This window comes from Mus musculus, chromosome 1 (assembly GCF_000001635.26).
Source record: "Mus musculus strain C57BL/6J chromosome 1, GRCm38.p6 C57BL/6J".
NCBI classification, from domain to species: Eukaryota; Metazoa; Chordata; class Mammalia; order Rodentia; family Muridae; genus Mus; species Mus musculus.
In genome coordinates, this window is record NC_000067.6 from 82,573,598 (window position 1) to 82,588,520 (window position 14,923).

The following is a 14,923-nucleotide window of genomic DNA, read 5'->3' on the forward strand; positions in this document are numbered from 1 at the left end:
AAGTAGCCTTGACTGACTGGTGACCCCGAGGGATCTCTGGGATGATCTGGGGATGGGAATGACCTAGTTTCATTTTTGTTGTTGTGACAAAATATCTTGACAAAATAACTTTAGGGTTTACTAAGCTTGCAATTCCAGATTATGATTCATCACTACAGAGAAGTCACAGAGACAGGACAACTGGTCACCCCACATCTGCAGTCAGGAGCAAAGGGAATGAGTACATCCATGCTTCCTGCTTGCTCTCTTGAAGCTTCTCCTTGTCTTATATAGTTCAAGATTCTCTGTGTAGGGAATGGTGTAGCCCACAGTGGGCTGGGTCTTCCCACATCAATTAATAACCAAGGTAACCTTCCCCATACACGGACACAGGACGAGAGCGGACAATTCCTCCGGTGGAACCCTAATATTTGGTTATCTTAGGTTGTTTCAAGTTGAAGGTTAAAACTAACTAACACAGAGAATTTGTGCTTCTTTCGAAAAGTATAAGAAGGTGCCCCAGAACAGGGGAACACCAGGGCCAAAAAGTGGGAGTGGGTGGGTAGGGGAGTGGGAGGGAGGGTATGGGGGACTTTTGGGATAGCATTGGAAATGTAAATGAGGAAAATACCTAATAAAAAGTATTTAAAAAAGAAAGAAAAGTATAAGAAGGAAATTTATTTAAAGGAGAGATGAGAATCATGATCAAAGACAGAACTCCATGCATGTCACAGCTGAGAATCTGGACATTGATTCTTTTTTATTTTCTCTAAAATGAGTTATATAAGTCTAAAGCAGTTTTTGATTCCCCAGGACATATAGGCCTCACTGTGAAGTCCTGTTCTAAGTGAGTTGCCAAAGGGAGAAAAAGGTGTGTTTATCAGAAACAGATCATGGGTGGGCATACAAGTATGTGTGCGTCTCTGCAGTCCACAGGACAGGCACACAAAGATGTTCTGCCTTCGTGGTGGTGATTCTGCTAGTAGCAGGACCTTGACATCACTGTCTTCCTGACACTGTCAACAGCAATGTACACATACTCTGTGCATGACATGACCATCTATGTTATGTGCAATCTATGAGGAATTTCTCTTTTGCAATGGCCAGTGTTAAGCAATTAAAATGTGTGCTTTGGTCCAGATTCCAAGTACATAAAAATTTACACTATCTCTCACAACAACCACCCTCTAACTTAACATCTTTCATCAATGGCTGACATTATGTGGAATTAGATAGACAGTATGTTTCTGTTTGAGTGTATCATTGCTAAAACATAACTTGAATAGCTGAAGTACTAGGACACTACAATATATGCAAACAACAACATTAGATGACCTTCTACACAGGCAAATTCTGGCAAAGTTATGTGACTTCTGAAGGAAGAGCTTTGCCACAGTTGACTGATAAAAGGAACATTCTTCATGGTAGCATCAAGGTTCCATCTTCACCCTAGCATTGTGAGGGCATGGCCAAGTTTTCTATTATCTGATCCCACCACCTCAGCTCCATAGAAAGAATCACAATGAGTCCTGGATTCAAGGCAACCCAACTAAAAGCATGTCTCTATGACAGAGAGCTCAGACTCTGAGCTTGGAACAGAACAAAGAGAGATTCTATGAAGAGCAGAGATAAATACAATGAGAAGAAAAGACATGGGAGAAGATGTGTCAAGAGATGCCCAGGGGAAGAGTAACCTTGAGTTCAGAGGGAAAAAATATGCTAAGTAGCCCCCAAAAGCAATTGTCAGAGAGAGAGAGAGAGAGAGAGAGAGAGAGAGAGAGAGAGAGAGAAGCAGTGAGCCAATCTGCTGACAGAACGGAAGCTGCCCCATTCCTTCCTGTGATTTCTATGAGCGATCAATGAATCTGTGCAGACCAAGTGTGGCTGGGAGCCCTCTTCTTCCTGTGGTTCTAAAGCTGGTTCACTCTCACAGAAAACTCACCTGCCCTGCAGGAGAGGGGATCCATCTCAGCACGTCAATGCTTTTCCAAGCATCTGCTCACTGGAGACCTCTCTTAGGTCTCCAGGCTCTTTTCCCCAGCATACAAACTGAAGTCCTTTCTAGGACATGTGACCAGAAAATGCCACCTTGTTACCTTCTAACTGTTTGTGATTACTAACCACACTTCATTTGTTTTGAAATGAGAATTCTTGGTTTCCAATTACCCCTGGGATGTCTCACACATCTCTGCTCGATGTTTTCCAAATGTTCCAATCTTACTTGGGAACAAGATCCAAGGTCTTCTAGATTTCCATGAGTCCCACCATGGGAAATTTGTTTTCTCTGCAATAGGCTCTTGTGTTGAAATACGCCCTGCTGTGTTCTCATCAATGTGGACTAGTGGCCAAGGTTTGGGACCAGATAAACAAGAGACTGAAACTTGGACTTTTCTATTCACGAAATGCTTATAGAAGTTTATGTCTTTTCCTCCCACTGGTGCCACTAAATCTGTTACTTCTGTTAAATGCCCAGGTTTTGTGCTTTCTGTGAAAATTTTTCCTACTTACTCAATGAGAACATGTGCTTTCAACACTACACACTATCAGAAGGTTCTTTCCCATGATAAATCATTCTGACTATATAGACAATGATCTTGTATACTTTTCTTTTTCCAAACTAGAATTTTCTATGCTTGAGATTTTATTTTTAAAGGAGGTATGAGGGACACTGAAGAGGTGACTCAGTGATTAAGAGCACTGAATGCTTGTCCAGAGGATTGGAGACCAACTTTGAAAAGACACATGATGACGCACATACATCTGTAACTCTAGTGTCAGGGAGTCTGATGTCCCTTCTGGCCACTTCAGGCACTGCATGCACATGGTGCACAGACATACATTCAAGCAAACACTCGTGCACATAAATTTTTTTAATTAATAAAAGTCTCTCTGAGATTAGGAAACTGGTACCAGTTATGTGTAGGGGAGCCTTATATACCCCAGCCCACTGGAGAACTTCCTTTAATGACCTACACCTTCCCTGTTAAGTATTAAGCTGAACAGGGCTGGGTTTTATGTACTTCATTTGCCAGAGTACTTACCTAGCATGCATAAAGCCCTGAGTTCAATCCTCAGCATGGCATAAGTAGGCTGAGATATGGATTTCTGTAATCCCAAAACTTTGTATGTGGAGGCAGGGGGACCAAAAGATCAAGGTCCAACTTGATGGCATGATGATTTCAAAGCCAGTATGGGATACATAAAACCCTGTAACATGATAGATAGATAGATAGATAGATAGATAGATAGATAGATAGATAGATAGATGATAGATGGATGGATGGATGGATGGATGGATGGATGGATGGATATATGGATGGATAGAGTTAACTATTTTCCAATATACAAGCTAATTACTTTTTCCTATTTTGATTAAAAAAAATAACATGGCTGACAAGATGGTCCAGTGGCTACTGACATTTACTACCAAGTCTAATGGCCTGAGTGCAATCTGAGAACCACATTGTTGGAAGGAGACAACTGAATCCCCAAAACTGTTCTCTGATCTCCATAAGCATGCAAAGGCACCTCTGTACACACGAACACACACACACATGCACACTCACATGCACACGTACACATACACACATATACACACATACATGCACACACATGTATACACATTAAATAAAATGTAATAAAATTTTTAGGTTCCGGTTGGTTTTCACCGATACATTTGAAAACATGAAAGTAGTGCATGTTAATAAGGAACTACATGGTACACACATGCACATACACTGTGATTTTTAAATCGAGGAAAACTCGATTTCCTCAAACCTGTACTCGTATATCATTTCTTTACGTTGAAAGTGTACAAAGTGCATTGTTGTAACGTTTCTAAACATACAGGGTATGGCTCTCTCCTGTCACTCAGGACTTCTCACTCTTGTCTCATAGGACCTATCACCCACTAGCCAGCCACTTTGCACCATCCCATTCTCTCGACTTTCCCAACCCCCCCCCCCCCACCTTTTGCCTGGAACGTCGACGGAGTGCATTTCTTCCGAATTCCATACATGAGTGAGGTAGATCAAGGTGTGAGTGTTTCTGTCCGGCTTATTTTGCTTAATATAGTGAGCTGCATCCAGTCCTGTTGATTTCATTTACTTAAGCTGATTCTACTCCTAGAACACCACCACCACCACCACCACCACCACCACCACCACCACAACAACAACAACAACAACACAGAGAGAGAGAGAGAGAGAGAGGCACACACCAGGTTTGTTTGAGTTCTTTAACAAAAAAACAGTTGACCTCATTCCACACAAGATTTTTCATTTGGGTCATGCATCTGTGTGGTCCAAAGACCCTCGGAATGTGGCCGCAGCTTCATGTTCTCTGAGAGGGGAAAACTTGACAAGTCCTCAAGTGCATTCTTAAGAACTACTCTGCATTCCTGCTGGAACAGAATGCCCCTGGCCCCGAGCCAGCCCACTCCACCTCTCCTACCCTGTAGACCTGGTTGGAGTGTGTAAACGCTGCAGTCCTCAGATGACACTGGAAGTTGGGTCTGGCCAGCCAGAGCCAAGTGCACCCTATCTCAGCTCACCCACTCTTCTGGCAACACAGGCTTCTTTTATCACTTCCTTTGTGAGGTCTCCTCCCAATATCAACAGAAAACTTGACAGTAACCACAATAATGTCACATCTAAGAACAACACGATACAGGTTATAAAGATGCAGGGCTAAGCTTCAGATCACACTGGCCTCCTACCTCCAAGTTCAGGGTGGTGTCTCAGTTCCTAATGTTCTCAGATGTGTTGCTGAAAATGCTACACTCCAGCTCTCCCTTCATCTATGAGTTTTCTCCCTGGCTATGGCAGCTCATTTATCTCAGCTTCCTGGACATTTTAGGCTTCTGAGCTCTGCCTTTGGAATGAGCCTCTGGCAATAACATCAGCTGATTCCTTGGGCAGGGCTATTCCTCTGGGCAGTGGAAAGCTGACTTCCCAAGTGGAAAGCCTTCGTGGTTCCTAGGTAGAGAAAGTCTGCTTCCCTGCATGCCAGCCGGCTGTGCACTCAACTAGTCAGGGGATGAGAGTTGTAAAGGCTGGGGTTCAGACATTCATTACTCTCACACGGTCAATGTGTTATGTAATTAGAACGTTCAGTCAGGGTAGCCCTATGCAACTCTGTAATTCCTTGGAGTTCAGGATTTCTCAGTATGGAAAATTAATATCTGAGGAGCCAAAATGAGTCTGAATGACTGTACAGTGCCTGGCTCAGTAACTGTTCCCTTATACCCTTCATTCTTTACCCCCTTCCTAATTAATAATAAAGTCCAACACACACACACACACACACACACACACACACACACACATGCACACATACACGCATACACACTACCATGAGCACCACAAAACAAAAACAAAAACAACTCCCAGCATGTTGGATATACAAATAGAACGTGGGGGCAGAATAAGAGATTATTTGATTTAAAGGAGAAGGAAGAAGGGGGACCTGGGATACAGCTGCCTTTAGGTGGAGAATGGGGAGTTGGGTAGCTGGTTGGTTAGTCAGTCAGTCAGTCAATTAGTTAGTTAGTTAGTTAGTCAGTTAGTTTAGAGATGAGATATTGTTATGATACACAAGTTAATCTCAAACTCCTGAGATCATGTGATCCTCCTGCCTCTGCCTCCTACAGAGTTGGGTCTATATGTTTGTTCTGTGGGTTGGAGGCAGGAAACTTTCAAACATCAAGGAAAGGTAACCATGCAGAGGGGTGACTCTTCAGTGAGTGTGGAAGAGGAAAGCATACTGTGGGATAGTTCTAGGTTGGGTTACAAAGTTAGGTCATGCTGAAATATTATAGAAATGGCTCATCCTGGAAATACAAAGAAAAGACTTGGTAAGGGTCAGGGGACTGCTCTCATGGCCATCTTCTCTTGCCACTTTCTTCCTCTTCTCCCTTCTTTTCCTCCACCTTCCCTCCCCCTCTTCGATTTCTCCATCATCATCTCTCCTGTCCATCCCACTATTACAAATAACAATTATCAGGGCTGACTGAGGCTAAGCATACACTAAGTTCTAGGCCACATGCTCTGTGCAGACTTCATATCGTTCATGAGGACTCCTGAGTGAGTTTCAGGAAGTTGATCTCTGAGAAGAAAGACTTCAGGAGCACAGAAAATTAATTATAAATGGAGTGGCTCAGGGTCGCAAGGACGTTCTGTTCCCTCTGAATCTCAGAAAGCCAGGATCCTCCTGTACAAACTTTTATGCTTGGAAGCCTAGAAATCTGCATGTTCTAGAGGTCAAAGGGCTCTCTCTCTCTCTCTCTCTCTCTCTCTCTCTCTCTCTCTCTCTCTAAACAAGAAAGAGGGGAGGTCTATATTTAAGTGTTTAAGCAAAAAGAAAGACTTCATTAAAAGTATCCAAATGAACTCTAAGGTTAGGCAGAAGTGCTAAGGTGGGCAGAGTGTGCATCTGGGAGAGAGTAGGAAAGCTTTTATCTTGGAGAAGAGTAACCAGGCTTGTATGAGGTCTTCTCTTTCCTAAGAACTCCACTATGGCCTTTCCCGTGGCTACATCCTGTCTTCTGCCCAGCCTCTAAGTCATCTTGGCTTCCTAGGGGAGTTGATCCCTAGGGATCTGCAATCTCCTTTCTATGTCTCTTCCTTAAGGATAAGACCTGGAACAGGACTCCACATTGTACTGTTGTGCCATTCAGGAACGTAACAAGAGATGATTCAAGGGCATGGTCCGAATCTGGGCTTCAGGGATAAAGATGGCTCATTGGGTGAGTGAAATGAGCTGGCCCCCAAGCCTGATGACCTGAGCTTAATCTCTCGAACCCACAGAGTGCAAGGAGAGAACACTTGGGAACTTGTTCTTGACCTCCAGATAGGCACTGAGGTATACCCCCTCCTCAATAAATAAGTGTAAACAGCAACAGTAAAACAAAATGGCTTCAGAGTCACGGACTTCCCACGGTTCACTGTGCATCTCAGCATCACATTCAGTATGGACCACACACAGCTGTCATCTCTGAGCAGAGTGAAGGGGATGCTCTATGTATGTACAAGGTTACCAGTGGACAGCATGACCAAAATAGTTAGCAGGAGAGATGGCTCAGCAGCGGTTAAGAGCACTGACTGCTCTTCCAAAGGTCCTGAGTTCAAATCCCAGCAATCTCATGGTGGCTCACAACTATCTGTAATGGGGTCCAATGCCCTCTTCTGGTGTGTCTGAAGACAGCTACAGTGCACTTACATAATAATAAATCAGTCTTTAAAAAAAATAGCAGCTGAAAATATCATCAGAAAAGATTTCCATGATTATAATTAAAGTAAGCTTGCTCTTTTATCATGAACTTTGGAAATAAAAAACCTAGGGGGGGGGAACTCAGTCAATAAAGCTAGAAATAAGTCTATATCACACTTTTACAATAAAAATAAATAAGAACAAAATATTCAATCTAGCTTATATATAACAAGGATGAAAAATAATTTGTAAGTTAAAATCATTAAATGTAATAGGTCATGAAAATATGAGGTAACTTTCTATAAATTAGGTTGGTGTTGATGGTGTATTTATTTCTGGTATCATCTGCATATACTTTAAATGCTATGTAAATATTTATGGTTATTAACTCAAGAAGTATCTATCTGGTTCTTGTTTACACTAACTCATGCTATACATGATAGAGAAAAAAAAGGAACTGAAGTAACTATCCATTACTGTTTGTCTATCTTCTATGGTTAATATTTTATAATATTTTTATATGCATGGAGTGCATGTGTGAGTGTGCATGTGTTGCATGTTTGCATGTGTGTAGGTGCATCTGCAGGCCCAAGGTTGGCATCTGATCTCAACTGTCTCTACCCTACATATGGGAGCAGGATCCCTTGCTGATCCAGAGCCTGCCATCTTGCTGAGGTTGTGGCCAGCCTGCTTGCTCCAAACATTCTGTATAATACACTTCCCACATTCTGGAAACACAAGTGGACCGCCACACCCATTGGCTTTTAAGTAGGGAATCCAAATTCCACTCCTGAGCTTCCATGGCAAACATTTTAACCAGCTGAGCCATCCCCCCAGCCCCGAGTGCAATTTTAAATGTCACCAGATAACAGGACCAGAGGTTGATTTCACAAGGCTTCCAAGAGAGGAAGCCAGCTCGAAGGCATCCGTGGTCTATGGATAATAAACATGGATACCAGTGTAGGAGCTGTGCATATGGAACAGCAACAGAGGAATCGGGAGCAAGAACTAGCATAAACTGGTTGTGAGTCTGAAATTGTAAAGCCATCTGAAAATGATGAGAAGAGAATGTTCTCAGGGTGGGGTTGGGGGGAAAGACTAAGAGGGGAGTTGGAGAACTCAGAGAAGGCTCCATGGGCAACCTAATGCTGCACATCTTGTCAAAAGCAGAAGCACATATGTTGTGTGTGCAGTGCAGTAGAGGCTATTGACATTCATGGACTTTGGGAGACATAAGTCTGACAGTGATTGATTGCTATGTCATAAAGGGGAGAGGGCAGAACCCCCAAAAGGCCTCTTCCCTAGTGGGGCTTACACTGAAAATTGGTGAAATGGACACACATATTTAAACACCAGTAAAAATCATTTAGAAAGAAAAAAAACTTTCTGACAAGCTTGAGGACCTGAGTTCAAATCCCTAGCATGGATGGAAAAGCCAGATTGGACATATATTCACCTGCAACCCCAACAGAGATCTCTAGTGATCAGAAACAGAATTGCTGAGGCTTGCTGGCCTCCAATCCAGCCTTACTCCAGGTTCAGTGAGAGACCCTGTCTTTTTATTTTAATTAGATATTTTCTTCATTTACATTTCAAATGCTATCCCAAAAGTCCCCCAGACCCTCACCCACTCCCCTACCCACCCACTCCCACTTCTTGGCCCTGGCGTTCCCCTGTACTGGGGCATATAAAGTTTGCAAGACCAAGGGGCCTCTCTTCCCAATGCTGGCCGACTAGGCCATCTTCTACTGCATATGCATCTAGAGACACGAGATCTGGGGATACTGATTAGTTCATATTGTTGTTCCACCTATAGGGTTGCAGACCCCTTTAGCTCCTTGGGTACTTCCTCTAGCTCCTCCATTGGGGGCCCTGTGATCCAACCAATAGCTGACTGTGAGCATCCACTTCTGTGTTTGCCAGGCCCTGGCATAGCCTCACAAGAGACAGCTATATCAGGGTCCTTTCAGCAAAATCTTGCTGGTGTATGCAATGGTGTCAGCGTTTGGAGGCTGATTATGGGATGGATCCCCGGGCATGGCAGTCTCTAGATGGTCCATCCTTTCATCTCAGCTCCAAACTTTGTCTCTGTAACTCCTTCTATGGGTGTTTTGTTCCCAATTCTAAGAAGGGGCAAAGTGTCCACACTTTGGTCTTTGTTCTTCTTGAGTTTCATTTGTTTTGCAAACTGTATCTTGTATGTTGGGTGAGGACACATGCTCCACTATGTTCATAGCAGCCTTATTTATAATAGCCAGAAGCTGGAAAGGACCCAGATGTCCCTCAACAGAGGAATGGATACAGAAAATGTGGTAGATTTACACAATGGAGTACTACTCAGCTATTAAAAAGAATGAATTTATGAAATTCCTAGGCAAACGGATGGACCTGGAGGGCATCATCCTGAGTGAGGTAACCCAATCACAAAAGAACTCACATGATATGTACTCACTGATAAGTGGATATTAGCCCAGAAACTTAGAATACCCAAAATACAAGAGAGACCCTGTCTTAAGGGAACAAGGCTACACAGAGGAGACCAGGATACCTGACATCTTCCTGTACACATGTGCATGTGCATGTACTCTCACATGGGTAAAATATTTACACAGATGAAACAAATCCTTTAAAAAAATTTAAAAAGAAAACAGAAGAGACATGGTATTAATTAAAATTTTAAAGGCAGATTAAATAATTATATAGAGTTGTCAAGGACATTGACAATTGTACTCAAAACCTCCATCTAGTATCAAGTGTTAAAAAAAATCTTATACAAAATGAACCATTTTTTCTTTCCCTTTTTTGTCTTAGTCAGTGTTTGTATTCCTGCACAAAACATCATGACCAAGAAGCAAGTTGGGGAGGAAAGGGATTTTTCAGCTTACACTTCCATACTGCTGTTCATCACCAAGGGAAGTCAGGACAGAAACTCACACAGGGCAGGAACCTGGAGGCAGGAGCTGATGCAGATGCCATGGAGGGATGCTGCTTACTGGCTTGCTTCCCCCTGGCTTGCTCAGCTTGCTTTCTTATAGAACCCAAATCTACCAGCCCAAGGATGGCACTACCTACAATGGGCTACCCCCCTCCACCTTGATCACTAATTTAGAAAATGTCTTACAGCTGGATCTCATGGAGGCATTTCCTCAAGGGAGGCTCCTTTCTCTGTGATAACTTCAGCCTGTGTCAAGTTGACACACAAAACAGCCAGTACACTTTTGGTTTTCATATTTAAGGAGTAAACTATGGTACACTAGTTCTCTTGGTTTTGATTCTGTTTTTAATTCATGGGCTCTAGTTGAGACCTGGTTAATTCTAACCATAGGTGAAGAGAATGCCAGTGTAGTGAAGTGTATGTGAGGAATGGATGCTTAAGTCTAGCTTCCAAACAAGCCACTTCTTCATGTTTCATTTGCAAGTGAATCTGCTAGAGAGCTTGAATCTTGGGCCATGACATTCTGATTCGATAGCCTGGCTGGCTGCTGAGATTGCAGATCGTAACAGCTCCTGGGTGTGCCAACGCTGCTGGTATTAGGAAGGCCAAGGCAGGGGTCTAGGTGCTTTGAAAGTGTGCTAATCTGGTGTTAATATGGGGCTTTGCATTGGTTCTTGTTCATTCACATTGAACTCAGAAGAGCATCCCTACACCATGCCACCACTGAGCCACCATCTCTCACCATGTCCATCTCTCTTCCCATATGCAGCTCCAGTCAGAATGCAGGGAATGGTGCTTAAATGAGCATCTTGTACAAAAGACAGATCTGAGGGATTATCGGAGTCCTACAACTCCCTGAAGCTGGCACCATGATTAGACCAATGTTATAGAAAGTAAGGGTTCACCCTGGAGAAGTTAATCCACACCAGTATGTACAACAGGATTTAGAACGGAGGGGTAATTCAGATGCCAGGCTCCTGAGCATCTGTTTCCTCCCTCCTGTGCAACATCTCATTTTCTTCTGCCGCTGCATCAGAAATATAAGGCAGGTGACTGCCCTTCCCTTCCAATGCTCATAATCTCAGTCTTTTCTTCCATCAAAACTCCAGGGCTCTGTGCTGAGGATACAGCTCAATGAGTAAATGCCTGCTGTGGAGGTGAGGACCTGAGTTCCCATCCCAGGATGCATGAAGAACCAGATGTGTGCAACGATCAACCCAGCACTCCTAAAGCAAGACAGGAGGTATAGGCTGAAGAATCCCTGGAAGCTCACACGTCAGGGGAGCAAGGGGCCCAAACAGGGTGGAAACAGAAGACCAACTCTATCACACACACACACACACACACACACACACACACACACACCACTCTGTGGCTCTTGCTCACCCACATAAGGATAAGCACACACATGAACATGCACACACAAATACATCATACATAGAGAGGAGAGGAAGAAACTACCAGGCCTTGAGAAAAGCCATTTAAAATTTAAATTTTCTATAATCCTGCAAAGGGGAGAAACATCTGATATCAAGTCTAAGATCTTGATTTTTCTTTTTAAGAAGCAGTATCAATTTATAAAAGGCAATCATATGCCTCTCAGGTCTCTTGGACATCAGAGTAGTGGCATCCTACACCACGAGGATGACAGAAATTCCCCCAAGAACTTTCCTAAAGCCACTATGTGACTGATTACATTTATGATCTGGGCACAAACTCTACAATGTCCCTAAATCTTAATAAAGATTTTAATTAATGTCCTCTTGTTATTTTACTAAAGAGACCCTAACTCAGTACAGCTAACCAAAATGACTGTGGTGGGAGTGTAATGTATGAGAAGAAATAAAATAAAATAAAGTAGTGACCACAAAGCACGTTTGCACAAAGAACTTGCAAGAGGTTCTACCATGCACCATTAAGTTTGTCCTCTAGATGTCTGATACAAGTGGTTTGGAATTCATTGGGCTCTGGAACTTTTAGATATTCCTCTGGAGACTCTAATGAATAGCCATGGTTGTATGTCATGGAAGATGCCCCTTTCACTCTACAATCTGAGGGTGGTGGGGCAAGGAGAGGGAACTAGGATGGCCAGTGAACTTGTACAAGAAAACGGAGACAAGTAAATGTTCGATGCTTCTTCATGGAAGCTGGGCCCTTTCTTCAGTGATGAGCGTCAGCTAACAGGCCACCGAAGTGCTGGTGGCTGAATTTCCACCCACTAATACGTTCATGACATTCGGATGGTTATCATAAGACCTTGTTCGCAGTTACCACTGTGATGATATTATGGTTGTTTTATGGGTGCCTTAAAGAGCTAGCAAAGCCATGTAATTATAACCCTCCGTGCCTGTTACTACCTCTCTTCTTTAGCACTGCGATGATAGTATCTAAGCAAAACTGTGATTTTACTGTAGCCTGTGCATTTGAAATGATACACTCCATTCAGTGTGGTCTGCCGCACGAGATAGTGTAAGAGCCCTGCAACAATGTACCCTACCAAGCCAGAAGTGACATTTGCATCCAAGGCCCTCCCAGGCAGGGACACCCTGGACCAGAGTTGGCTCTCATTTTCTCCTCCGTTTCCGCAGATAAGGTTTAGCCTGAAAAGCAGTTCAACTCAGAGAATAGGATGAGCTTTCTCTTTCCCCTCATCTGCCTCTTGCTCTTGGCATTTTGGAATGCCCAGACTGCCAGGACAGTAACTTGAGCTTCCAAATTAATCAAAACACATAGTGCCCAGTTCAAGCCCTGGCAGAGAAGCCCGGGAGCCAAGTAAGCTCTCCTCTGCTGACCCCAAGGCCACAACTTCCCCAGCCACCACCCCTTAGATGCTAAAATGCTTTTGGTCCCAGGCAGGTGCCCTGACGCTGGGGCGGTGCCTGTCTGAGGGCGGCTTACCTGGGGAGCAACCGGGCAAAGAAGGAACAGCAGGGTAGCAGGCAGACCAGACAGGCTCCTCGAGGTTATGGCTGGAGGGAATCCACCCGTGACCGTGACCGTGTTCCTCTCCCCAGCCTGTCCAGCCTCAGGTCTGCGTGCTGGCTGCGAGTTGAAGGCCGGCAGCCGATGGGCAGTCCCTAGAGCTGCCAGCAAACTTGGCCTCCGGAGTTGCAGACTCCCGCGCGCCTCCCGCTTAATCTGGGCAGGGCTGCTGGCCACTCCCCCCACCCTGTGCAGCCACCTCCCTACCGCACACCCCTAAATTCCTCACGTTGACCTGCACCCGCTAGGCACCGAAGTCCCAGGATCTCAGGGACATCACATCTTTCACTCTGACCCCTGGAGCTGCGCCCACCTGCCTGCTCTGCGGGCGCCCAACCTTTTCTCACTTCCTGGGCAAGATGCCCGGTTGAAGGGACAGTGCCTGGCGAACTGGGAGGGAGAGGGGACGAGGGCGGAACCTCAGCCACTTCTCCCCTCCCTTAGAGTCACAATCAAAAGCTTGGGTGAGGACAAACAGACCTCAGTGGGTCGAGCCCTTACAAAACTCGCCCCAGTGGGCCAGCAAGGCGAGCGTCACTGCGGGGCCTCTCCAATCTGTGTCCCGCCGGGGACATGGACGCCTGAGAACCCGTGGGTCCGGTAGGTCACAGAACACAGAAAACACCGGGACTCGGGACCGTCATGCACTCCAAGACTGCTCCAAGGTTCCTGGTGTTCCTGCTGCTTACCCTGCTGCTACTCCTGGCTGCCTCTCCTGTGGCTAGCAAGGTGAGTGCCTGAAAGGTTGTGCAGATCCCACCGCAGCAGAGCTATGCCTGTCTCCTGTGAGACAAGCCAGTGCCACTCACTAGGGTTCTGTCTTTGAGTCACTATCTGGAGGGTTGCTCAGCTGCGGGCTCCTCCTGAGTCCCAGGATGGGCTAGCAGCACACAACTCTGAGGAACAGGTGGAATGTGCTGCGCTGGAAGAAGTGGAGAGCCAGTTAGTGGTCCAAGACCCCAGGAGTCCCAGATAGAGGAACAAAAGCTTACAGAGAACAGAAAATGGATAGCAATAATTAGGTTACAGACAGGCAGATGATGATATGGATGGACCTAAGATAACTGATGATAATAAATATAATGTAAGTGATATAAGGTATATGATGATGATAAGCAAAAAGGCAGAGGTAAGAGGTATATAGATAATAGATGGATGATCAGATAGATGAGTTTGGTAGTAGATGGATGGATGGATGGATGGATGGATGGATAGAGAGGTAGGTAGGTAGAGATAGATAGATAGATAGATAGATAGATAGATAGATAGATAGATAGATAGATAGATAGATGAAAATAATGACCAAGGTTCTGAAGGTGTAATGTCAGGATGGTGAATGAATGAAGTGCACCAGCCTGGGAGGAAATTCCTCCTTGGAGTCTCAGCTCTGCTCCTTCCAGACCTCACCTTAACTCTGACTTCACTGGGGCTCAGTGTTTCTTTGGACTCTCTGGACACAAAAGCCATCACGGTTAAAAAAAAAAATCAAGACACAGAACTTACATTAGGATGAATTAAGCAATTTTGTGATGATTTTGGTTTTTATTTGGAATTTGGGTCACCCTGTGCTCACTTGAATCTACTCCATAATGCTTGGTTTTTTGCCACTAAAGATAAAAATCTCCTTGAAACTACGAGGAGCCTAGAAGGAGCTGGCTAGGTTTCAGTTTGTGAATCAGAAATTTAACTTTTCAGATGCTTGATGCTGTTTGTTGACTTGGGTGTGGTCTTGGGTATGGTGAGCTTCATCTCCAATGATGATGAGCAGGTGTCTCCGTCTTACAGGACCGAGGCTGTGACTGGAGATTAGTGTTCCCT

At 44.5% G+C, this 14,923-nt stretch overlaps 2 protein-coding genes across 4 annotated transcripts in view; one reads left to right on the plus strand and one right to left on the minus strand.

Moving 5' to 3' along the window:
- Positions 1–13,437, minus strand: part of Col4a4 (collagen, type IV, alpha 4) — a 138,616-nt gene extending 125,179 nt beyond the window's left edge. For 2 of the 3 annotated variants that reach the window (XM_011238653.3, XM_030245430.1), the window contains exon 1: positions 13,022–13,437. The gene's annotated coding sequence lies outside the window, so the exon portion shown is untranslated. The remainder of the gene's footprint in view (positions 1–13,021) is intronic. The other variant, NM_007735.2, reaches the window with a different exon arrangement.
- Positions 13,324–14,923, plus strand: part of Col4a3 (collagen, type IV, alpha 3) — a 135,139-nt gene continuing 133,539 nt past the window's right edge. Inside the window, exon 1 of the mRNA NM_007734.2 lies at positions 13,324–13,834. Coding sequence (NP_031760.2) covers positions 13,748–13,834 — 87 coding nt within the window. The 5' untranslated portion in view covers positions 13,324–13,747. The remainder of the gene's footprint in view (positions 13,835–14,923) is intronic.